The sequence below is a fragment of the Sander vitreus genome, chromosome 19, assembly GCF_031162955.1.
Source record: "Sander vitreus isolate 19-12246 chromosome 19, sanVit1, whole genome shotgun sequence".
In the NCBI taxonomy this organism is placed as follows: domain Eukaryota; kingdom Metazoa; phylum Chordata; class Actinopteri; order Perciformes; family Percidae; genus Sander; species Sander vitreus.
This window is the reverse complement of record NC_135873.1, coordinates 2981575-3008118: the sequence shown is the minus strand read 5'-3', so window position 1 is coordinate 3008118 and position 26544 is coordinate 2981575. Positions and strand designations below refer to the sequence as shown.

Sequence of the window (26544 nt, the reverse complement as noted above, 5' to 3'; positions counted from 1 at the left end):
TCAGTTTGTTTAAAAATAATTTATCTACTAAAAACTTAATCTGTATCGATAACAGAGCAGACAATATTATTAAAACACCAAAGCTGTTTAAAAGCATCCAAATCTCCAATGTGTATAAAATCTGAACTCCAGCCAGTCTGTCCCGAGAGAGAGAGAGAGAGAGAGAGAGAGAGAGAGAGAGAGAGAGAGAGAGAGAGAGAGAGAGAGAGCATTCCTCAACAGCTCCAGGGTGAAAAGGTTAAGCCAGCCCCCTCTTTGTTGCTGTCTTTCGGTTGCAGCCCATCAGTCCACCGCTGCTGCCTCCTCCAGCAGCAGCAGCAGCTCCAGTCCCACTTTACGCAGCAGCCGCGCGCTGAACAGACCTGGACAGATCCAAACTTTAACTTCCAGCTCGTGTCTCTCCTGCCTGCTCGACCTGCAGCTCTTCTCCTCCCCGCTGAACTCCAAATGAACAGCTCCGTTGGCAGCGGACGCATGATGATCTAATTTTGCGCTCAAGTCTGTGGAGGCTGTTGTTGTTGGGCTGTTGCTGTTGTTTTGCGGTTCCCTTGGTTTTATGGTCTGCTCATGCGTCGGGAATGCCATGGCCACTCCGAGCGCACAGCAGCAGCACCAGGATTATTTCAGATCGGTTAGCAGCGAGTCCACCACCTACATGATGGTCCCGGCCGGCGGGCCGAGCGGGACGAGGCGCCGGGAAGCGCCGTCCAAGATGTGGGTGGCGATGGTGGTCATAGTTGTGGTGGTGCTGCAGATTGCCTCCACCACGGGGCTCTTCCTCTACCTGAACATGTCCATATCGCAGGTTAGATCTTCTTTCCACTCACTTTTAAGAGTTAACATGCAACTGAACTGGCAAGAAATACACCCGTTTATTTTTACAGCTGAATGTGACTTTTACTGTTAAAGTGATGCTGGAAAAACAACTGAAATATTGTAGAAATGTTATTGCACGAAGTGAAACTGTCTTTTGTGGAAGAGATTTGGCGAAATTCGCACCCCGCTTTCTGACTTGGAAAACAGCTTTGCCTCACTGGACTTGTTAAACAATGCAATCCGGAATTTACAAGCAATGAAGCTAAATGGAGAGGGAATAAGCAGCCTGTCTGTCCGCCAGAGTTTATCGAACTAAACGGGTTAAATTGCTGCTCACATGAACACATTGTATCCATTTGGGACGGCAGAAAGTAGTCCGAGGCCGTAGATTGCTTTTAAGTAGGTTACAGATGTTGTGTGCAGAGGTGAAATATGCAGGTCAGTGGTGGAGGTGGGCTAACCTCCTGGGGATTTATTTAAGCCGTTTTTATCCCCTGAAATAATCGTATACATGTACTATTACATACATAATACTACTGTTCAATGTGCCTGTGGATCTTCACTGTAAAGAGAATCTTTAGAGGGAATTTCTTGAGGCAATATTTACACTGCTGATATTATTTTTCCTCACTCCAGAAATCAATTAGCAGAGCTGCTGTCACCTACAGTTAGTAAAAAAAAAATTGCCCAGTATCATATTTTGACACTGGTCATTAGATATACATGTACCAGACACCAAGTGTTGGCGTTGAGATGTTGTTCAGTGAGTCCCAGCAGGGGAAAGCACATCATTAACTCAGCAACGTTCACAGCCTGTCTTCATCTGCTTTTTTAGAGTTCAGTGCAGTGAGGCAGAAAATATTGCAGAAGTACACTCTTACATCTCTGTCCTCCTCCTTTCTCTGTTAAGGATTTGGTATCAAGGAAAAACCTGCCTGATACATTTACTCCTCCAGACCTCAGAGACTCCATTCATTCTCTCCACATGAGAGTAAAAACCTGAGCATCTCTTTGACACACTTACTTGGAGAAGAAAAATGAATGCTTTTTGCAGCTAGTTTTCATTAAAAGCAGCAGGAGTCAATTCACATTTGAAGCTTTTTAGCCGCTGTCTTTCTGCAAAGTGATGTACAGTAAGCGAAACATTAAGAGTTCAGCGTGGCTGACACAATATTTTCACATTAAAAGGATCAAATCTGTGACTTTTTGGTGAGCCAGCATGACTGAAATTAAACAAGCAACAAGTTATAACATCAGTCCAGGTATATTTTGCTATTTGCCATATTGTTTGTGATACTAATCATCTGTACTAGTGGTTATCATGGGGTTAAGCAAATGTTTATTAAGCTCTAGAATAGATGTTTTTGTGTTATGCCCAGGAGGGGAAATACAGGTTGCATATGAGAGTTTGCCTTTACCCACTTCCAATTCACAACTGGCATGAAATCCACAATCCTGTATCAGCAGTCAACTTTGGATATGTCTTTTATATCTGTTATTGATGAGATAATAAGTGAATATATACATTTATTAGCAAGTTAAAAGGCTAAGTTACAACTTGATCTCTTGGTTGATTTCGGTTGTGTTCATGATACGTCGGAGGTAGCAGGAAATCACGTTGAATAGTTTGGAGATGACACTGGACAGAGACCATAATGAAAAACATGGAGCTATGTATCTGCATGTGGGGAATCCCCTGGTTCTCATGCGAAGGCCAGCTATTTTTAATCTGGAAACAGGCCCTTCATTGAGCCGCAGTAGAGTTACACCCCGTGCCAGCCTGGTTAAGACAAAAGATACCAATGAACACAGCACAATGAGGAACGCTCCAGTGTTGCCTCAGTGCTGCTGCAGCATTCACACACAAACAAACAAACAAACAAACACACACACACACACACACACACACACACAAAAGCTCTGGGCCTCATGCAACTATGTCCTCTGCGGATTTTGTGTCCTCTGCAGCTGGATGAGGCACTTTGTGCAAACCGGTTATTCACTTTATACATAAATACTGTATACTCTGAATGTGTGTTTTGTGTTCATCAGTGAAAGTCAGGCAGATTGGAGTTTGTACAAGTATTTCTCAGAGGCAGAAATAAATTACATCTTAATGGGCTACTACATAATGAACTCAAGACTAATGTCCAGTTTTAAGGAACTTGGTACTAGAACTGTGACAATCAGTCGATCAACAGGAAGAAAAAAAAATCAGCAACTATTATAATAATCGATTCATTATTTGAGTCAAAATTCTCCTGGTTCAGCTTCTCCATTGTGAGGATTTGCTGCTTTTCTCTGTTTATGTGATAATAAAATGAATATCTTCGGGTTTTGGACAGTTGGCGAGACATTTAAAGTGGGTGTCTGTGATCTAACTTCTTTACATTTAAGATATTTTTCTAACCTGACTCCGCCAGATGGATTGCTCCGCATTTGCTCGGCATATCCATCTGGGAACTTTCCGTTGGAGAACTTTTGGGAGGGGGCAAAAATACTGGTTAACTGATTGGATAAACCATCTGTCTCTCACCACCTATGTTGGTGATAGACGGGGCAAATCAACCAATCAGATCAACGATATATCAAACTCTTGCCAAAACCAGTCGGGAGAAGAACAAAAACATCTTTTCCTCTGAGAAAAGCCTCCAGTGCCGTTTTTTTGCTCTTCTTTCAATGAAGGAATACTTTCTAATTCGGATAAAACTTGCGCGATAGCTACGCTCATCTCATCCGTGGAAGCCGCCATGTTGTTTAGACTGAACAGTCGCTTCTCGTTGCGTCACACCTAAACCTGCCTCAAAACCAACGCTGATTGGTCGGTCGTTTGGCGAACGGCTCCAAATTTTCTCTGTCTCAAGATGCCAGACTGATCTGCGAGTGGAAAACTGGAGCTCGCGAGATCAGGACGGTCTCATGAGGCTAATATTTTTCATCTGTGTGATGAAAACTGAAGGGATGAAACTGTATTAGCCATGTTTCGGTTGCAGTATGTTGCATCTTTTATCTGCATTAAAACGATTAATTCCCATGTTTTATGTCTTCCTTGATCTGGGTCACATGCGCCTCCAGATCTGTAACAGTTAGAGTGTTTTATTTTGTATAAAACTATAATCTGTGTAAAGCCTTTAATGTTTGCTGAGTTAAGTGACAAGTGTTGAGTTGGTCTGCAGGCTCTGGTTCTCATGGCATTTGTGTTTACTCGTGTAAAATTTGGGGGATTTTTGTTTTATCTGTGTGTGTGTGTGTGTGTGTGTGTGTGTGTGTGTGTGTGTGTGTGTGTGTGTGTGTGTGTGTTTGGCATTCCATTCTTTACATTTCACTGGTCCACTTTATTATTGTTTGGGTTCACAGATCTGTGATCTCTGACTCACCCTTACATGCAACAATTCACCCGGTGTGGGTTTGTGCAAGTGTATGTGTGTGTGTGTGTGGTCTGATTCACACAGAAGAAGTTTGAGCTTAATGTGGATGTTTGTTAGGCTGTGTGTATATGTGTGTGTGGTCCGTTTCACCCTAAAAATGCCCAATCTCTGTCTTTTCTAGCTGTGTTTGTGTGATTTAAGTGTGTGTTTTATGATCTAATCCTGATATGTGTGTGATGATCAGATGACCTAGCATAGAACGCATAGAAAGATGAGGAAAATCCTGAGAAATTAGTCCGGTCAACAAAGAAACCTTCAGGTAATTTTAGTTTAACAGATTAGAATCAGATTCAGGCTGCAGTAGGTTAAAATGTTACAGTTACAACAATTTGAAGTAGGTAATGTAACCCGGGTGATGTAGCACCCTTCTACCAAGCATATTAAAAGGACCTCAGTATTTTGACAACCATAAAATTAAATATTGAAACCTTATAGGCAACAGGACTAAAGTCATGTTGATCATTTCTGTGCAGTTTTTTTTAGTGGCAAACATTTGCAAGCGATCCACTCAGTTTTGTGTGTCTGCTTGTTTGCCAAAGGTCAGTTCAGCATAAGAAACAATTGTCACTGCCAAGAATGGATGACTAAGTTGCTATAGTACAGGTAGAGCTGCAACAATTAGTCAATCTATTAACCGATCAACAGAAAAGGAACCGCAACTATCTATTATCTTTGGATTTTGGACTGTTGGGCGCACAAAATAAGACATTTGAAGATATCACCCTGGGATGTGGGATGTTGTAATGGCCATTTTCACTATTTTTGGACATTTTATAGACAAAAGGATTAATCCACTACATTAACAATCAGCAAATGAATTGATATATATTCAAATAATGGTTGTTTGCAGCCATATACCCAGCAGACACTTGTCCTCCTTCCAAACTTCCACTCGCCTTTTTTTAAACTTTAAAAAACAAATTTCAGGTGGCATCAGCTTGTCGTGTGGCTTAAGATCACAACGTTCCCGGTACGATTGGGCATCCGTGTTGCATGTCCCCCTCCCCCCACATATTTCCCTTCTATTTTGGCCAAAAATGCCTTGATTTTACAGTTAAAAGTAGAAAAACTATCCGTAATTATGTTGATTATGTTTAAAAACGAGTATTGCTTGATGCTTTTGTGGGATGTACTTTCACTCAATAGTGACTGAAGAAGAGCCGGAAACATGAGGAGAGAGATGGGGGGGTATGACATGCAACTATAATATGCATCAAAGGTCCCTCAGCCAGATTCAAACCAGGGACATTGCAGTTATCTTGTACACGTCTTAACCACTAGGCCACATTAGGCTTGAATTGTAGAGTTGGCGTTACGTAACCTCAGCTGTTTTAGTCACTGCCTACGTGTTTCCGTAAGCGGCTTTAAGTGGTGCTTTAAGTGAGTGGAAGTGAGCCACCAGATCTTGCTGCCAGCTTCTAAACTAAACTACTGACTGATTGCACCCAGGCTAAAATACCTGGTAGAAAATAGTGTTAGTCATTTCCATCCATCATCACACACACAGCCATTTCTCATTCCAGCCTCCCTGTGTGGCCTCAGCTGCTCTTGCCAAGACACTTCTGACACTACCTCCTATAGCGCAGTATAGAACAGTATAGTCCACGCTGTATATTCATCCTAGAGTTTCACACTGGATCAGGTTTTATTGCTGAAGGCAAAGGTCAACATTACCATTTAGTAGGGCTGGGTACCGAACTTTGAACTTTTAGGCATCGACCGAATTGCCTCCATAGTACCGAGTATAATACCTAGGAGTAAATCTCATCAGCGTCAGTGAGCCAATAGGCATACAGCATGCTTGTAGAAACATCCAATAATGCCTGTGATTTGGCTGTCTAACGTTACACGTCGTAGAGACACGGAGGAAAAACACTAAGTCACGCGCAGAGAAAGGGGCTCACGTGTGTGCTGTTGGATTTTGAGAGGCTTGACTAGAGTGTGCCTCACATCGGTGTTAAGGTGCTGAAAAATAAATAAATAAAAAGATTTTAACTAATGTGTAATGTAATTTCTTTTTGTTAAAATGGATTTTATAAAATTGGTATCGAAAAACATTCAGGAACGACTTTGACATGTCGAATTCAGGGTATCAATGATACCATACCATTTAGGGAAGCAATGGATGTCCTAACAAGAATGGCAATGATTGAATGAGTGGTGTGTGCTGAGGGGGCGATCATGCAACACTTGTGCATTACAGGGGGGGTTTGGTGTCACTGAGTGGGCAAGGGTGCGTGCGTGCGTGTGTTCGGACTTTAACATCTCCACACGCAAACAGAAACACAGGTGGGCACACAAAGACACATGTTCATCATCAGAAACCAATTTAGAGTCAAATCAAATCCTTCACTGCAAATATTTTCATTTAATTCAAAGCCCCTACTAATATACTAATATAAACCTCCCACACCAGACTCCATTGCCAAAATACACAATTCCCCCCACCCCTCCCTCTCTCTCTATCACACCTTCCTTCCCTCTCGCTCTCTCTCTCTCTCTGAGAGAGTCTGTCTTTTCACCTCCCGCCCCCCTGCAGGCTCTGTGTGTTATGGTTCAAGTCCACATCGGAGAATCGAGTTACAGTCAGTTTTAGGGCTTGAAGGGAACGGGACAAATATTTCAGGAGTGACACAAGCAGTTATTTTTTCTTTTATGAGGTAGGAGTTGAGAAGTTAACTGATTATTTGGCAGTGTGTGTGTGTGTGTGTGTGTGTGTATGTGCGCATGTGTTCTCTGGGTATCTAAGCAGGGCTTTGGCATGTCTCCGAAGTTACGTGGGGTGTTTATATGGGTGTAGCACAAAAACAAGAGGCTTACATTATTGTAAACACACATATTGTTGATGGAAGGTGTAAGACATAAATTTGGCCTTGTGTCTTCATGACTCAATTAAGATGACAGGGCCAAAATGACGTCAACTAAGTGTTTGCTGAATAACATTATATTGGCAATCTGGCCCTTTTTTGGTCAAGAACTGGAATTGACAAGGAGGCAGCTTCGAGCAATACAAATCAATGGTGAGCAGAGAGTTGTTTTCCCACTCCGGTGGGGGCGGGACTTAAATGCGCTCTGTCTCTATGATCATACATGATACCTGTCGTCTTCTAACCGATAAAAAGAAACATCCTAATGTGATTTCCTGCAAAACAAAGGTCTCTTTCACTTGATATATGCTTTGATGGTCACAGGAATAATATACACATACACACTGGGAGACACAGTGTCTTGCACAGGCCTGCATGCACACTCAGTGGTTTCATGGCCATGTTATTTGGATGAGGATGAATTGGAAGGCAGGGACCACAGGAAAAAGAAGAAATTGGGCAAAAGAAGAGGGACGACAGGAAGAGATGACAATGATAATACATCAAGATGCAGATCTTTAATTAGACTTTTCTAGGCCCTAAGTCATGGCAGGAAAGCAAAAATGTGTATTTCCCAAAATGTTGAACTATTCCTTTAATATGACTTTGAGAAGACTAAGTAATTTCAAACACAGCTGCATGCAACACCCAGGTAGAAGCAGTGATTCACTTCATATTCATCATCACAGACAACTCAGTTATTCAGAGGCTCATCAACCTATCTCCCATTATTTCCTTTTGATCTTTAAACCCTTCACTTCAGTGCAACTGCGCACGTTTTAAATGAAAAAGACCACTGAGACAAGAAGTCTTGCACAACAAATGAAGTACCAAAAAAAAAGTAGTTCATTTGGTATCAAACATGTCATGTTTCCTCACCACAAAATGTCTCACATAGTAGATCACAAAATCGTTAGAGTGACGCTGAATGAGATAAAAGATGGAGAGCGGCAACAGAGGGTGAGATCATTCGTATGTTCAAAGAGAACAGGAGAGGAGTCGGCAGCTATTTGCTATGTCATCTGATGGAGTACAGATATACAAACCCACCACACACACACACACACACACACACACACACACACACGACCTTGGTTTAACAGCTTGACACGTGAAAACAGGATATTTGCGTTCCCATGTTGGAATCCATGGTTGGAATGCTCATTAGGATGTGGCTACAGCTGTGGTGTGTGTGTGTGTGTGTGTGTGTGTGTGTGTGTGTGTGTGTGTGTGTGTGTGTGTGTGTGTGTGTGTGTGCCAACAGCTGGTGCTGTGTGTTATCACTTTGTTTGCTCAGTCAACATGGCTATAAAGTGCTGATAAACGCTGTTATACGATTTTAGGGCACTAATGTACCTCTGCTACATCTGGTAAGTGCTGCTAAACCTTCTATATACCTGGTAGCAATATCATGTTTTCAGTTTTGGTTTCTTTATGGCCTGTTGACTGCAGAGTCAGCTGCTTTTCTGTGTTCTACATTTTCACAACAGTTTTTGTTAATCCCTATCTCTGGCTGATAGCACACAGTAGTGATTTAACGTACTGTATATCCACTTTGTGAAAGCTTTGATATTTTCTACATGCATGTTTTTTTGTAGATTAGATTAGTTTCAACTTTATCATCGTTGCACAGATTATAGGTACTGTACTGAGACAATAAAATGCAGTTCAGAAGTGCAGAAAAGCAGCATTGATTGCTTGGTCAATACAATGTCAGGAAATAGTTCTCAAGTTCTCAAGAGTCCATGGCGACGTCGTCAAATGTCTTGTTTTGTCCTAACAGTCCAAATCTGAGAGATAATTACTTTACTATCAGAGAAAACTTCAAAAGAACGCGGAAAACATTCTTCTTCTTCTTTTTTTATTAAAATGTACTTCAAGATTTTTGAAGATTCATTCTGTTGACAAATCATTTCAGTTCTAGAAAGTAAGTTCAGGTTCAAAATATCAAGAAATCATAAAACAGTGAGACATGAAAGGGTGAAAAAAAAAAAAAAAAGCCATTAAGCTGCACATAAAACCACAGAGATGTTTTAAGTTCAATAATAGCTTTTTCTAGTATTGTATCAGACTTAGTATCAGACCAACTTCGCCAGAATCATGATGAAAATATTTCAAATTACTAATAGCTGATATATTAGCCTACTTCCTCCATGTTTTTAAGTACCTGAGGTTTTCTGGCACTGGATAAAAGTCCAATTCGTTTTTAGTATGTGTTTGTTAAATGATAAAGACTTTGGAGTCAATGCATGAGCCTAAATGATAAAGACTTTGGAGTCAATGCATGAGCCTAAATGATACAGACTTTGGAGCCAATGCATGAGCCTAAATGATAAAGACTTTGGAGTCAATGCATGAGCCTAAATGATAAAGACTTTGGAGTCAATGCATGAGCCTAAATGATACAGACTTTGGAGCCAATGCATGAGCTTTTACTCCCATATGATGCCTGTGCAGAATCATTCCGTTTAGGTAAATAATAGGTTCCAGATTTTATAGTTATGGTGTTACTAGGAAACAGATGGACGACATGATGTATATAAATTGGAGAATAGAAGTCCACCTCCTACAACGAAATGTCCTTCCTCACATCTGTCCATCTGCCTTCATTCTCCACTGTAAGAGCCCCATGTGGCTTCCATCATATGGAAACCAAATCCTTTTCATACTCTCTGTACATGTATGTCAAAGGAGAGCCAGAAAAAGAAGCTGCTTTTCCCCGTTGGAAAATGTCCAATCGAACAACAGCTAGACCCAAAAGTTGTCTGTTTGGTCTTAACATGTTTTGCCAGGCTTTTTTTAAGTACGAAAGCCAAGACATTACAAGTACACATCCTGTTAAACCTGGAATCATTGAATGCAGCACTCCAGAGAAAAATGTCCAAATAATGAGTTGTCTTGAAACACCTTTCAAAAAGTTATTTCATATCTCATCCTCGCTAAATTAATGTTTCTCCACCACTAAAGCTGAAATGATTAGGGGATTATTGATTAGTCAATCAACAGAAAAAGCAACTATTTTGATATTAAGAGAAGTTCCAGTCTCTCACTTATAAGGACTGTTGTCTGGACTTTCCCCACTATATTTCACTTTGTGAACCAATTAATGGAGCACAAACATTCTGCATGCTAATCGATAAGGAAATTACAGGAATTGTTAGTTGCAGCCCTAGTTACTACAACAAGTGGCAGTTGAATTTCAGACTCTGTTGTGGGACAGAGTAAAGTTGAAATCCTATGTGTGTGTGTGTGTGTGTGTGTGTGTGTGTGTGTGTGTGTGTGTTCTTGTTTAACTATATTCGTGGGGTCCAAAAACCGGGAATACAGTAACCTGTGGGGTCTGGACTAAGGCATGGATACCCGAACTGGGCCGGGTTGCTGTAGTCCTGTAGTTACTCAAAACCTTTATTTTTAGTAAACTCTGTGTACACAAACAATGTTCTCATTGCTTGCGTTCATGTGTAGAACACCTGGCGATACTTCGAGCAAAGTTTCATGTTGTGTCGAGCCTTCTTAGTGTTTTAAAAATACCTATTTTGAGGCTAGCATAAAAGTGCCCCTATTACTCCCATTCAAAAGGCCATTTGACCGAAAAACGAGAATACGGTAAATCTTAGAAGTGATGCTTCCGTCCTAAATATGCTTTTAAACGAAAGTTTGACTCGGGTACATTCACAAAAAGACCCTAGGTTGCATTTTGGCGAGAGTTACGCTTTAAGAGAGCTCAGTGCGTGTGTAAAGTGGGAAGAAGAGAGATAGAGAAAGAGGAAGCAGACGTGTAGCTGCGACCGGAGCAGAGTTGGTGGAATAAGTTTAAGTTTTGTACACAGTGTGTGTGTCTGAAATAAACCCCAGACTGAAAGCCAAGTTCATTCATTTGCTCACCAGCTCGGGCTCGGACATAAATATCTTAATGCCTGTCGGACGCGGGCCAGGCTCGGACAGAATAATTCGGCCCGATCCGGACTCTATTTGAGGGTTAAGACTTGGTTGTAGGATTAGGGTTAGAATTAGGTTATGGTTAGAGTGAGGGTAAGGGTTAAGGTTAGGCATTTAGTTGTGATGGTTAAGGTTAGGGTAAGGGGCTAAGGAATGCATTATGTCAATGACGGGTCCCCACAAAGATAGTGCCACAAACCTGTGTGTGTGTGTGTGTGTGTGTGTGTGTGTGTGTGTGTGTGTGTGTGTGTGTGTGTGTGTGTGTGTGTGTGTGTGTGTGTGTGTGTGTGTGTGTAAAAGTTCTCAGTTGTTCTAACATGATCCAACCCTGGGAATGGGCAGACATCTCTGTCCTGGCACAAGAAGGAGGGCTTGTTAGTGTCAGCTGAAAGTCTGTCTACTCCAATGATTTCCCCCCTTAAAAAAACACGCACGCATGCACGCACGCGCGCACCCACATACACACACACATACACACACACACACACACACACACACACACACACATATTCTCTCTGATATCAGCATTTTGACTCTGAACTCTCAGTAACAAGACCCTCCTGTTGCCCTGTCAGCTCTCATTTCTGTGCCAATTAAACAACCAGTGAACTCTTTTCTTCTGTCATCAAATCTCTCCAAAATTATCTTTTCCATCTCTCCTCCCACTCATGTCCAACTTCCACAACCTCCACCATAAACCTTAGTGTTGGCCGTCCCTTTGTCTCTCTCTCGTGTCTCATTGACTGTGAAGAACAAGACTGTTTTTGGCGTTTTAATGAACGCGCATCTGAACCTATAAAGAAAACAAAAAACATGCTCACTGATGTTCCACTTCCTCAGCTCGCCACTAAGCTCCAAACTGCAGCTCGTTTTTGGCCTAGTGTCTCACAAAATAACACACATGCCTCGTTAAAAGCTTGTAAGGTTCTTGGATATGATCTGAATCAATGAATCAGCCACGGAGCACAGATTTGGCTTTGTCTTCAGCTGCTGGAATGGAAAAGCTTAATAAGGAAAGCTCTGGGAAAAGAGGTGAAATCATGAACCTAGGCAGGCAGTCAAGGCTTCCTTTCAGGCAGAGACTTTTAAATAATGTATGTTTTTGGTAGACGTTTTGTCTGTTAAAAGTTGGAGGAGAGCAGATGTTTGCTCGATTGTTCGATTAGGGCACTGGAACTTTCGTCATTTTCGTTCCCTAGGAAATTAAACTTTGGACGAACGAATCAACGAATTGATGATGTTTAGATCTGCATCAGGATGAGTCATCAATTTAAAGAAAGCCAATCCTTGGCTCTTGTATGTCTTAATATCTCAGATGATTGCAGTTCAGTGTCTTAAATCAAGTTGTCGCTGGCATGGATCTAAATCAAACAGACCTTCCAGAGGCAGCAAAGAAATGCTCACATACTGTACTCGTTTGTAGAAATGCTAACATACTGTACTCATTTGGAAGAAAAGACAGAAGTCCTGTTTCCAGAAATAGGCTGTCTTGGCCTCTTGTAGAGGAGATAAAATCCTGCATGGATGTTATGAAAACACACGTCCTATCTAGGATCTGTTTCTCTGTGAGCTCAGGCCGGGCTGCTTTCAAAATATTATGAATAGGATGGGACAGTCGAGAAACATCTATATTGTGACAGAAGTTTTATGGGTTTGAAAGGCTATTTTTAGAGTCAAGTCACAAAGTCTTATTTTAGTGTTTCCCTGCATGTTTCTACAGGGATATCAGGACAAATATTAGGATTTAAGAGCCTACAGCCATGCTAAAGTTATTACAATGCATCATCCAATGTGTGTACCAAGTTTCATGGCAATCCATCCAATGATTTTAGAGATATTTTGGTCCAGACCAAAGTGGTTGCTTGACTGACTGACCGACCTTGCCATGGCTACAAGCATGGCTACAAACTTCAGTGTTTCGAGAGCAAATTTCCTCAGCCACAAGCTTAAATAACAAACTTGACCTTCTAATATGGAGGAAGGAGTTCAGTTGAGAGTAAGAACTGGAATAACATCCTGCTTTAGAGTCTCGGAAAGGTGAATGTATGTTGGAAACAACATAATAGTGGCCAAAAATCCCATCCGTTTGTATCCAAACAGGTTCTCTGGCATTTAAGAGTAGGCAAATGTTTGAGTTGGCAGCGAAGGCAGCATTTAAAGCTTCTAGATATTCAAGATGTTTCTCAACACACACATTGATAGCTTCAATGGAAATGCGAAATTAGAGCACAGAAAAGGCTTTTCAGTGTAATGCTGTGTGGCTTTGAATTGCAATTCATGCAATCAATTTGGTTTTACCAAATAGGGCTTGACTGATTCAAGTCACGACTGAAATGAGCAACACATTGCAAATACAATTTTAAATTCGGGAGAAAACGTGTGGGAGAATTTCCTGCTAAACCACTTAATCACCAATTCACTGACTTTGCTGTAGTTGGTATTGTTGTAATTCTTCATAATGCAAGGTAACAGTTTAAAACAAATCAGAAACATTAAACGTGTGTATATGTGCTGAGCTCATTTCTCAGTAAGCAATCTGACATTTAAACTGCTTCCATTTCAAGGATCATGATCAGTCACGGCGGTAGCGACAGCTCATGATAACCTTGCACCTCGTTGTCAGGGCTTGTGGAAGTCTTGCTTGATACGTCAAGTCCAGTTGAACTTTATTGGTCCCCAGAGGGTGTCGAGTTTTGTGTAGAAGAAGCATGGGATTTTAAAAAACTAGTTGGTAAAGTTTTGACAACCCATTTCAAATCTCAGAAACAAGCAATCAAATCTTAAAATCAATCCTGAAACAGACAGGAAGCCAGTGGAGCGGGGGTTATGTGGTCACGCTTTGTAGTCCCAGTTAAAAACCAAACTGCTGCATTCTGGTCTAACTGTAACCGACGATGGAAGGACGGCATCGCACCTCCAAATAAGTAATTATCAATTAAAAAGGTCCAATAGCTAATTCTTTTCTTCTCTTAACCCTGGGCTGCTGGTTTTGTGTTGCGCATTACATGAAAAGAAAATCGCATTGGTTAGCATTTGGTGTTTTCACTCCCTTCTTGTTCAGCCTTTTTCACATTTCTAACAATAACCCTAAAAATATATCTAACCTTTGTCTTAAAAAATAACCTTTTCAGCCATTCAAAGTGCCCACATTCCTTGTTTTTCCATTCTTGTGGGGACGTCTAGACCCCACCAGAGAAAACACAGATCAGCTACAATCTGTGCCAGTACAATAACACTTGCGAAGGCCTCACTTGAGTCATATTTGCTCACCACCTCTGCACACAAAAACACATTTAGAGACACTTTTGCCCACCCATGCTGGACCTGCCCACCCACAGGCAGCCAGAGGACCCCACATGCCACACTTCATGGTGTGTTCTTTGGTCTAGCATCATCCAGTAGTGGGAAATATCTTGAATTTAGACTTTATTGCATGAAGCAGATGGCTCTTTGGATAAAGCTAAAATTGTTTATCAGAACTACAGCTAAATGAAGAGGATACTTCAGTTAAAGGACTACAAATGATGTCCAGCTGTTTGCTTAATATAGATTGGTTATGGAGCAATCATTATCGCCAATTCGTGGCTGGCATAGAAGTCCATGTCTTGACAGCTAAGATCAACGATAACGCTTCAACGCTGGTCCAAATCAATCAAGAAATGCAGCTTTATTTGGTCTGAATTTGGTCTCCACGACTAATGTATCTTTTCTGGTCCTCGATATCCCATAATCCACCATGTGCCAGTGAAATTGTCAGGAGGGTTGACAAGGATTCATGCCATCCACATCACTTTGTAGAGTCGGGAAATATAATGTGACCAGTTAATATTCACTAGATATTTGTGCTCCAGTCATCAGTCATTGGTAAATATTTCACATGGACTATACAATGATCTAAAAATTGAAGCCAGGTGCAAACATCACTGTTTGCTCTTGATATTAGCCTGGCCGTGATATTTACAAGGTGTTACAGATAAATATAAGTCATATTGATATATTTACTATTAACTTGGTGCACTATTTGCCAGTTGTCCATTATGTGTTTAAGTTACACATCACATTGAAGAAGTATGCACAATCCAGAAGATCCAGCGTCTGAACACAGCTTATTTATCTTCCTTTTAAATCTTTCTCTGTCTCTATCACATCAACTTGGACGCTTAAAGCGATTCCGTTGGTATGTGTGCACAGGTGACTGAGACAAACTGGAAAGTCCTGACCTCTTCTTGCTCTTGTCTTTTTCTTTTTCTCTTCCCCGTTCTAAGCCAGTTGACAAGAACCAGAAACTTAACCCTTGGAACGAGAGCGAAAGCTTATGGCAACTCTTAATTTCTCAATGCCACTAACGTAGATAACACAGCTTACACTCCCATAAACAGTTATAATAAACTCTGATATAAGTTTAACAGCTCTTTTATTTGACCTAAACAGTAAAACTCTCAATTTTTTTAAGGGACAAGGAAGTTAAAGAGAAAGAAAGAAATGACCGGAATATCAGCAGGGAGGTCCACCCTGCTTTTGTATGTCTTTAAACTTTATTTAAACTGGATGATATCCAAAACAGCAAAATTGACAAAGAGAGGTCATAGTTCCACACGCAAAGGCAGGGAGTGGTATTCTGCTGTCTTGCTGTGAGGTTGTGTACACTATCACTGACACTTGTGCATGAATGCGCACACGCAATCATGCAATCACAAGCAAGTTGTATGCATAGATTTGCAGGGCAGCTTGCAGGTAAAACACAATAACCCATACACTCGTTAGATCACTTACAGCATTCCTCACCACAAAGGAATGCTAACGCACACACACACACACACACACACACACACACACACACACACACACACACACACACACACAGAGGAAGTAAGTGCTTGCCAGTAATGCCATTAATGCATCTAAGCAGAAGCAGACTATCTTCTGGACTAATTTAACAATGGAGTGGGTGAAATGGGAAAGCATTTGTGGACCATATGTAACGTTTTCATGTCCATTTTGGTGAAGAAGAATCACTAACTGATCATTATCAAATACTTTCTAAAGTGTACAGGATTAGGATTAGGTTTACTGCTGTAAATTAAGGCTCTGAAAGGGAACATTAAAGAGGGAATTTTTAAGACGAAGAAGAAAACATAGCATGTCTCGTTAGTGCGCTCCGCGTGCCCTGCTAGTTTTGGTATGCGTTTCTGTTTTTTTTTCTTCCCTGCTTCAGTTTTTCTGTATCTGTGCTTGGAAAAGATTTGATCACCATGTCTGTCTCCGTCCCTTGAGATCTCAAGATATTTCTCTAACCCTAATTTTTTAATGTAGGCTGATTAGATGTGAGTAAGGTTCTCTGAACAGGCACGTTGTCTTTGTTTTGATTGTGTGATAGAAATCAGTTTCTAAGTGGTTCTTTTTTTAAGCAATAGGGACCGTCTCTTGTTGTCTTTCCCAATACCAACAAGTTAAAACACCTCACTTAACAAGGGCTTTATCTCCGGCTACTGCACTCTAAGAACTTACACTATCTGTGTAATAACAGTTGTATGACTGTATATTTTAACAGAAATTGTCCATAGAGTGATTTACAGTGTGTATTTTTGTTTTTTCAAATTGCATTTTTTGACGTTTGTTGCTTTTTTATTTTATTTGTTAAGTTTGTTTTTCGAATTTCTTGTCACATTTTGGCCATTTTCCCCCCGACATGTTTGTCGTTTTTTTTCCGACCTTTGTGACATGTTTTCATGTTTTTCTTGCTTTTTTCGGCCATGCATTTTTTCGGCCAAGTTTTTTTCAAATGATTTGTATTTTAACTGCAGGTACACACATAATTTCAGTTTTTTAATTATGGGGCAAAGTCCCGTTAATAAGCGGCCAGTACCTTTTATGTTACTTTACAGATTTATTTCTTAGAGTGTACAACCACAGCTTAAATGTGCAGCAATGAAACACTGATTGTTTAAATGTAGAGAGAAATATGGATGCACTGTCTGTCTGCTGTGCACAGTGTACGCGCATGATATAAAGCTGCACATGCTTTTGAAGTTCCAGAGTTGTGTTGAGACAAATCGATGTGATTGTTTCTGGTGATTAAAAAGACTTCCCTCCTCATTTTAAAATGACCTTTGAAGCTGCAATCAGAGCAGCTTTTTGAAGGTTGTGTGTAAGCTATCATCATCATTAGTGTCGAAAGAGCAGAAGTCAAAGTTCAGAGAGACAGGATTTAGAGTGAGGTCATTGTGAGAGAAAGGCAGTCCTGAATCGGTGAGTTTCTGGCAACGGTGTGATTGAAATTTCAATGGCAATCGTGAAATGTTAATCATTCCCTCATTTTGTTTTGTCCCACAGAAATCAGCTAAAGAACCGTGGCTCTGTGGCTTGGTCACAGAGAAATTTAAACAGGAAAGATGAAAGAAAGTTGATCAACAAAACAGAAACGAATGACCCAAACATCCTCTAAAACTGCACTCAGTAGTCATTGTTCATAGTAAAGGGTCTTTCACTTTTGTACTCTGGGAGCGAGAGGCAACTAAACAACTCCCCTATCATCGCGCATGAATCAGCATCTTGTTATTTAATCTGTTACACTTTTTTATAAAGATCATCAGAAAAAGTATTGTCTTGGCCTTGACAAAGCCAACTCATCTCTACATTTAAAAAAAAAAAACACCTGCTGCTGTTATTTAGGGACATGTACAAAGACCAAACATAAATTCCCAGATGACTGGCATTTTCAGGAAAGACAAGTGAGCCGTTGAGACGGGGGGAGTTGAGGATCAGTTTGGGTGGTTTTTAATCACCTTTAGGCAAGGGTTGAGGTGTTCTCAGGTTTCAGGATGAACAGCAATTTGAGGATCCAGAGCAACAGACTACATTCAGATTGAAGTACCATGTCAGCCAGCAATTAATATCGAGGAGTGTAAAGACATATATAAAGCATATACTGTTATTAGTAAGCTTGATAGACATTTTTCATTTGATAATGTTTCTTTCTTTGTCTACAGTGAAGCAAACTGATGCTGACATGTGCAGCCAGGCCAGGACGTATGTGGTTTCATGAACCCATGTTAAAAACAGTGGTTTCTGCTCCCCAATCCCCTAATGATTGTGCCTTTGGCTCAGAAATATGTTCTGTATGTGTGCTGGGGCTCTGGCAGGCCTGTGGGGGAGTGTCTGTCTTTTCACTGCAGACAAAAACTTGGCCTGCGCTGTGAAGTGAGGTAGAAACTCACAGTTTATCCACTGTTCATAATCAAAATGGTCTTTGTTTTTTTTTTTTGCTCGTAAATACCTTTGTGTATGGTTGGCAATCACAAAGTTCCCGGCATGATCGCACTCCAACATGATGGATTGTTGAGAAAGGGATGAATTGGACAGCTTTAACAAATAAATCAATGTCAGCACCATGCTGGCTTTCAGCCAGATACACCGGAGCCCTGAAGGGATGATAAACTGAAAAAGACACACATGCTATTACATTAAATACCTTCACAAATCATGGATACGGTATAAACCCCCGCACGCACATTTAAAAGCAAGTACATAAACACACACATGCGTTGGCAAATACGAACTTAAATGGACTCATTCTCACCCTTGCACACTTAAACAATTACCAGAAGCTTGTATGTTCATGCAAACATATGGGTCCACTGGTTTGGGTGAAATAAAACTACATGCAGTGCAGTTTGTAATGATTGCTTTGGGTCCGTTTTCACAAAAGAGAGTCATGAGTGTAAATGTCTGAGGCCAAACAAACTCGCCAAAGTCTCATCTTAACAGTCAAATTGTTGTAGCTTACGTGCAAAGGTTATAAATCACCAGCTCACCAACCTCATAATAAATATGGGCGGGTGTTTATGGACAAAAGACTTTCACTAAATCTGTTGGGATCACACCAGCAGCAACACGAAATTGGACCAGGGAATTAATTTCCCCCCCCCCCTATTTCGGGCACCCTTGCTCCGATCACACCCCTCTTCAAACTCGAACTAATATTTGCCAATCACTACTTCAACATCTTAGGAAACCTACAGACAATTTGCCAATGCAAGAGTTGCTATTTCTGTGGGTCGACTCACAACAATCCGTACAGCTTCGCCTATCTTATCCACTCTGGCTGACACCAAATGCTTGTGGCTGGCTATGTATTTAAATCCCCCTTTTTTTTCTTCTTTTTAAAAAAAAAAATCTAACCTACAAAAATCTTAATGATTGATTTTTTCTCCACCTGGGGAAAACACCAGAACAATTTGAATCACTTAACAAATCAGAGGTGTATATAGCGACAATGTTTGTCGCTATGTAACTGGTGTTACGTAAACATCACCACAGAGGGGCTACGTTTCGGACCGCGAGAAAGACAAGAGCCATACACTACACATAAGTGGTATTAGATTTTGGAGTTAACGTTGGATCAGTGCATCCCTAGTGTCCACTGTCATGACACCTCGACGATAATTTCTGATGCGGTATTCTAAATACACCTTGTACAGTATACCTCTGCCAGTTCTTGCAAGAATCCTTTTCTCCTCCAGTCAGTTACAGTAAGGCATGTGCTGTGAGTTATGCTGCAGGGTGTAACTCAACATGATGAAGCTGGTTCCACCAAGCTGGATGCTCAGTATGTTTTATTTCAGTCCTGCACTTGTGTATCTCCCTGCCTCTGTGTTTGGGTAAAGCGATTTATGTGCAGTGCCACTGCCAGCGAGGTCTCTGCTGTTATTTCACCCCACTGCTCTCTTGTCTTGTCTGTTTCATCACAAAGCAGAGAAAGTAAACTGAAATACAGCCAACTCTCTCCCTCTCTTTCCCTTTGTGTTCACTGTTCCCCCCAACACACACATGCACACTCACATACATATACACTCTTGAGCCAGACCTCTGGCCTGCTGGATTTGAGTTACGTGGACAACTTCTCCTTTTCCTAATCCCTTCAAATTAGAGTTTTGGACTGCCAAGGAACTCCCAGTCCAACACACACACACACACACACACACACACACACACACACACACACACAATTGTAGCCGGATTTCCAAGTAGCCCTCTGAGATATTCTTTTCAGGGTTTAGTGTCCAGTGAGGGCCAGCTAAACACACACACACCATTGCATGCACACACTGAGGGCAGGCCACACAGATACACACGCACGTGATATGTGCACGCGCGCGCACACACACACACACACACACACACATTCACTCACACAGGGGAGGGAACAGTGAAGCATTGTTCACTGCTTCCTGAGAGAGTCGGCATCAGGATCACAGGAGCTCCGTCAGCCTGGACCCTTCCTCTCTCTCTGGAGCCCAGTCATCCAATTCACTGTGGCTAGCCATGAGACCGCAAGTCCTCTGGCTAAGAGGGGATAAAAAGTGCATAAGTGTGTGTGTGTGTGTGTGTGTGTGTGTGTGTGTGTGTGTGTGTGTGTGTGTGTGTGTGTGTGTGTGCGCGCGATGATTTCCAAAAGCAGACCAACAGGGACGATCCCAGTTTAGCTCTTGTACTTAAAGAACAGTAGTTATGAGCTATGAGTGATTATAGTTCAGGTTCAAAGCCCAAACATAATATTCTGACGGTTTGAGAAACCTTTTCTAATTTTTCTATTTTTGGGCTTTAGCAGCTCTGCAGTTTCCTCACAAAACAATCTGGCAAGAAAAAGCGATTTGTTAGTAGCAAACCTGGTGTCAATACGATGCAGTACAATGTGAGAACCCAAAAAAAAAAAAGTTTTTAAATGATGTCACAATACAAGAACATTGTCTAATAAAAACAAGTTTTGGTACTTGACATTTTTGTTTATTTTTTTGGTGTTGCCAGCTAGCAGACTTGCCTGTTGGCCAAATCTAATTCCAATTCGGCGCACCACATCGCGCCAAATTGGAATATGGTGGCGGGCGGTCGAGTATGTGGGGAACCTACCTAGTAGCAGGCTGGCGGTTCTTGTGCGTACTATGAAATCAAATCCTGCTGGAGCCAGTGTCAAAGACCACCAACATGTGTAGGCTATTAAATCAACTGAAAGCTCCTCTATTCTGTCAGTGAATTTAAAAAAAAGACTGTAAACCAGATATTTTGAAAAAACCAAACAAATTCAGAGGTAACGTCCACTGAAAATTATATTTACAGACACATTCCTTTTTCTTCTTACATCTGAGCCAGAATCATACGCAGGCATGCAACCCAGTTTTACAACACAACTGGGAGTTTCATCAGATCTGTTGTGTGTTGCTGAATGTTTTTAGCATGTGTTAGCCTGCGTTTTGGCTGCTGGACCAGCCCGACGGACTCATTGCTTAAGAGCTTAAGAGGAAAGGACCGTCAATGTCAACACACTGAGAAAATACACCGCTCAGGGGACAAGTTACAGACACGAGAATTTAAGAGTTATTTGCCAAAAAAGGATATAGGTATGCCCTTTGTGAAGAGAGAAGTATGTCATTTTAAAATAAAAATGGCACAACTGCAAAGCAGATTATGGGCTACTAATAGGATTGTGATTCCTCTAAAGACCTTTGTTTGGGAATTAAAAGTAATTAATCAAGTCATGTTTATTAAAACACAATGAGACCTTTTACAATTCTAACAGCCGAGGCTGACCTGCTGTCAGTTTAGTGATTTGTTAACGTTGAATCATCGGGGTCATTCGGTGAAATGATAGCTAATAGGACCAGTTTTGCAATTTCGTGAGTCGAGTCAGGACTTGGCAAAGAGAAACTTCTGTTGAAGGAGCACTCAAGAGAGGGGGGGGGAGTTCTAACTGTTCATGTTTAAAGGAGCAGTTCCAGTTGCATGCTCTCAGGGCATGGTAAGGATGTAGAGTCCCCCATCTCTGGAGGCTTGCATGCCTCTACTAGCCTACAGAATCTCTCACATTTTCCTCTCTGGTTTTCGGCTTTCACTACACACTTGTAAAACAAAATTGTGACTGCAGCTTGCACTGTTTGTGATGCTATTGCCATGACACAATCTGGCCACAGAATTATAAACACCTGGCAAAGTACTTAAAACCACCTATGTGGTAGTTCCTGCTACAGTAAAATCAGGAAAACATTTTGCCATGATGACACACACACACACACACGCACACGCACACACATACACACGCACACGCACACACATACACACGCACACACACACACACACATACGCACGCACACACACACACACACACACACACACACACACACACACACACACAATACCAGCGTCGCTGTCGCAGCTGGTAAAGATCTTGCAGGGAGACCAAACTTGGAAGAAGGAATAACCAGCTTGGCTCTGTGGTGGTGCTGACTTCCAGTTAGAGCCAGACACCAGACTGCTGTACATTTCTATTAAATACAGAAACAACCACTGGGGGAATGAAACTAAACATACATGTTGAGCCCTAACTCTCTCAGTAATATGTTTAGTGTGATAAAACTCAAACAGGCTGTGTGGCTCTAGGGATGGCAGGCAGTCGGTCTAGACTGAAATATCTCAACAGCTTTTGGATGAATTTGGTACACATGTCCACGGTGCCCAAAAGATGAATACTAATGACTTTGGTCATTCATCCCCTTTTCATCTCGCGCTCCCATGAGGTTAATATTTGTGGTTTGGAGCGAAATGTCTCAACAACTGTTGGATGGATTGCCATTCAAATTTAGTACCAAAATTCATGTTGCGCTCAAGATGAATTCTAATAATCTCGGTGATGCTCTGACATTTCAAATACCAAATACCTGCAAAACAATTATATCAGCCTCAGCTGCAGTTTGTGTTTAGTGTTAATTACCAAATGCTAACATGCTAAACTAAGATGGTAAAAATGGTAAACTTCGTACCTGCTTAAAATCAGCATGTTAGCATGCTGACGTTGGCATTCAGCTCAGAGCCATTGGCGTGACTGGAGACTTGACTCTTAGCCATGTTTACAAGTATCTGATAATTAAATCCAAATGATATAACTAAAATATCCTGTCGAGTTAGTTCAGGTATTCAGAGTTCATTTAATAAGTGATGGATTTGCCAGTCATGTTTGCTTCTTTAGCAGTATAAAGTTCTCATGCCCTAACTGAAAATAAATTTTCTTGTTTGTTGTTTATTGCCATTGGCAGGGAAAAAAACATTTCTCACTAATTATCGGGAGAAGTTTCTTTGTGCAGCTTAAACCCTGAGAAAAGACAGCGTTTCAATGTGATGATAATGTTTCTCTGCATACCTTAGTTTAGCCTCTGGCCTCGTCTCCATATACCAACGGAGCAGAAAGTCTCCTAATCTTGTTTTTAGCTCAGGGCAGTGATGTGTACGGGCTTTATCTCCTCACTAACAGGGATGAGGCACTCCCTACCAGCCCTGTCAAAACTTAATGGACACACATGCACAAATACACATATGAATGCCCTATAAAGTCAAAGCTTTTATTCTCAAATACGAAAGACACGCCTCAATAACAATTCATTCTTCAACCAGAACCACCAAAGCAGGGAGTGTGTTTTGGCAGAGGCGCCGGGAAGAAGCTAAGCCAACTTTCACTCCATTTGTTGCTGCGAACGGACTCAGATCCACTCATCCATGTGTGAACCTCCCCAACACTTCTGCCAATAGTAGCTGTCATCACAATAGACAGACTGTCTCTGTCATGCGCCACTGTCAGCAGTTTTTGTTGGGAAGTGTCCTGATTGTATGCAGACGATTATGAGCTACTGTTCTTTCTTTAATCACGTCGCATTACTTCCAAGACAATAAAGGGTATTGGATGTGTGAGTTTTTAAAATAAGCCTTTAATGCAAATACTTTGAGGTACTTCACTTGAATACTTGTACGCCACTTTATGCTTCTAGTCCACTACATTTCAGAGGGAAATATTGTACTTTTCATTTCAGATTAAAACATGCACCCAAAATATGATTATCTTAAAAAATGTGATGCATTATTATAGAGTAAACTTGCAGTATATAAAAGGGGCTAATATGCGTAATGAGTACAGTTGATACAATTTTGAGTACAATTTTGCTTATAATACTTTTGCACTTTTACTTGAGTAAACCTTTGAATACAGGACTTACTTTCACTAAAGTTGTAAAGTGTTGTATTGGTACTGCAACTTAAAGGAATAGTTCACGCCCCCAGCTGTGGAAGAGGGTTACAGCTAAATGCATTTTGCCCCCTAAAAAAGGCTCACCAAAAAAAATATATCTGTTTGGGCGCCCGGATAGCTCAGTTGGTAGAGCGGACACCTCTGTAATGAGGAAGATTGTTCCACACTAAAAGCTTCAGATTTGTAATGTTTGCCCAAATGTATGATCCCAGGTGCACAAATGTCTCTGCCAACAGGAAGGAAAAACTCCAGACTTTAAGAAATACTTTTGTCTCTCTCATCTCTTTTGTTACAGTATTAAATACAGTGTTAGTTTACTGAAATCGTACATTATTTTTGGATTTTTGGACCGACTAAAGTTCAGACAGTTGGGGAAGCCTGCTTCTCAGCTTTATGCACTTTGTATATTTCCCCTTATTTGACACAACAAAGCTCCCAGATTTGACCTGGATAGAAGTTTGCAACTGGAATGTGCACCGACTGGAACAATTACATGTGTGTCCGATTACACTCATTATGATGTTTCATCCCTCAATAGACACGTGAAGCTATTAAAGACATGAGTCATCCAGGACTGGGGAACAGACTGTTGAGATGTGGCCCCATCCTTTTTTCAAAGAAACCCAGTTTTTTCCCGTAAGTGCCCTGTCCTTCCCGCTTGGTTGGGGCTAATTTACACAAACACTTAGACAAACACACCGCTATCTTCACTAGGAACAGGGGAATCCACTCATGCATCAACATGAACAGTATCGCTGAGGCAAAGAGAAAGAAGTAAAGAGAAAGAGGAAAAGAAAAGGAAAATGGAAGGCAGAAACCACAGGGCTGGAGACAAAAGACAAAAGGAACAGGTTTCATTAGAAAGCGGGGGTCAAGCGGAAAGAAATTTATAAAAACAAAGAACAGGGGTGAAGGAGTCAAGCTCTGTAATCTCTCCCTCCTCATCAGAGCTTGTTATAGAGTTATTAGCAGGGCTTTCAGACCGTGACGCTTACAACCTCCCTAAAGGGTATACACACACACACACACACACACACACACACACACACACACACACAGACACACACACACACACATAACTGAGCTACATACAGTAAAGCCTCTCTCTACATTTCAGTTCCCAAAGATGTCTTATTCGACCCGTGCTGCCCCAAAATTACATGAAAACGTTTATTTTTTCAGATTCAAGTCGCTGCTAAACAGTAGGCGTAGCAAAAGGGAAAAGAAACAATTTCCCCTTCGCCCCAGAGAAACTGTTGATGTAACTGTCTCTAATTAGATGTCTCATTAGGGATGCACTATATGTAAGGGGAAAGTCTTCAGTAAGACTGTGCATGCCCTCAGTGTGACATAAGGATTTGTGTTACAGCTGCCTGAGCCAGCGGTCCGTGTGCCAAAACATTTTGGTTACATTTGGTCTCAGGTTCTTTCACTGCGCCAATTTCCACGGTGTGCATTTTTTCTTTCAGCTTCTTTGTACAAGTCACTATAAAACAAATATGCAGTGTCCCCCCAGAAGGACAGTTACACTTTAGGAGTGAAAGTACATTTTGGGAAATGTGCACCAAATCCAGAAATAAATAGCATAACATGTACAGAAAAGCTTAACAGATGGGACAAAACAAGCTGCAAGAAAGCAAACAAGAAAATAAAGCGATGCAAGAGGAAGACTGCTGATACACTGAAAGTGCAACGTACTGCATTAGAGACGTGCAGAGAGAGTGACTAGTTTAACTTAGCAGCAGGAATATATGACGTGCATGAACATCACATGAACTAAAAGGAGATGGCGGGTATATCATCAAAGAGCAAGATTCACAATTATTGTTACTTTAATTAATAATAACATTTGCAGAATTTGCATTTGAACTGTATTCCCTTTATTGTTCCGTGCTCAGTCGAGGGTTGTGTGACTAACCCCGCCTCTTTTGGCTGCTGGGCTGTCGGTTTGTCTTTGTGTTCCAAGTTGCAGATGCCAGTAGGTGTGGTCGGGTCATTATTTATTGGAAACACCTGGGCTCGGTGTTTCCAGTATAGGAACGCACCCCACATGTTAGAGAGAGGAGAAACGCTGATCCCTATGCTCTACGCTTCCCGTTGTTATTCTGTTTTCCATTTTAACACACAACACACCAGCCGCTATTTTGTCATTCATGCATACACGCGGACACCACTGACTTGCTGACGGCCACACTTCGCAGCATTATTTGGACAACTAGTTGTATTTGTTGTTGTAATGTTTGTTGTATGTATTATTTGCTGCAGCCACGTGTTCCGTCTTCTGTTTTTTTTTTGCCATGGTTATGAGCCGGCCATGATAAATTTGGGGCTCGTCTGATTTTGATTCCTAGGTGTTTTGTTTGTAATCGTTATTATATGGATTTAAGAACAATTTATTCTTTACCTAATGACGTTGGTGGCAATG

General features: G+C 41.2%; 1 protein-coding gene across 1 annotated transcript in view; it reads left to right on the top strand.

Moving 5' to 3' along the window:
- Positions 1-263: 263 nt before the first annotated feature.
- tnfsf10l (TNF superfamily member 10, like) overlaps positions 264-26544 on the top strand; it is a 50293-nt gene continuing 24012 nt past the window's right edge. The window contains exon 1 of the mRNA XM_078276354.1: positions 264-805. Coding sequence (XP_078132480.1) covers positions 557-805 — 249 coding nt within the window. The 5' untranslated portion in view covers positions 264-556. The remainder of the gene's footprint in view (positions 806-26544) is intronic.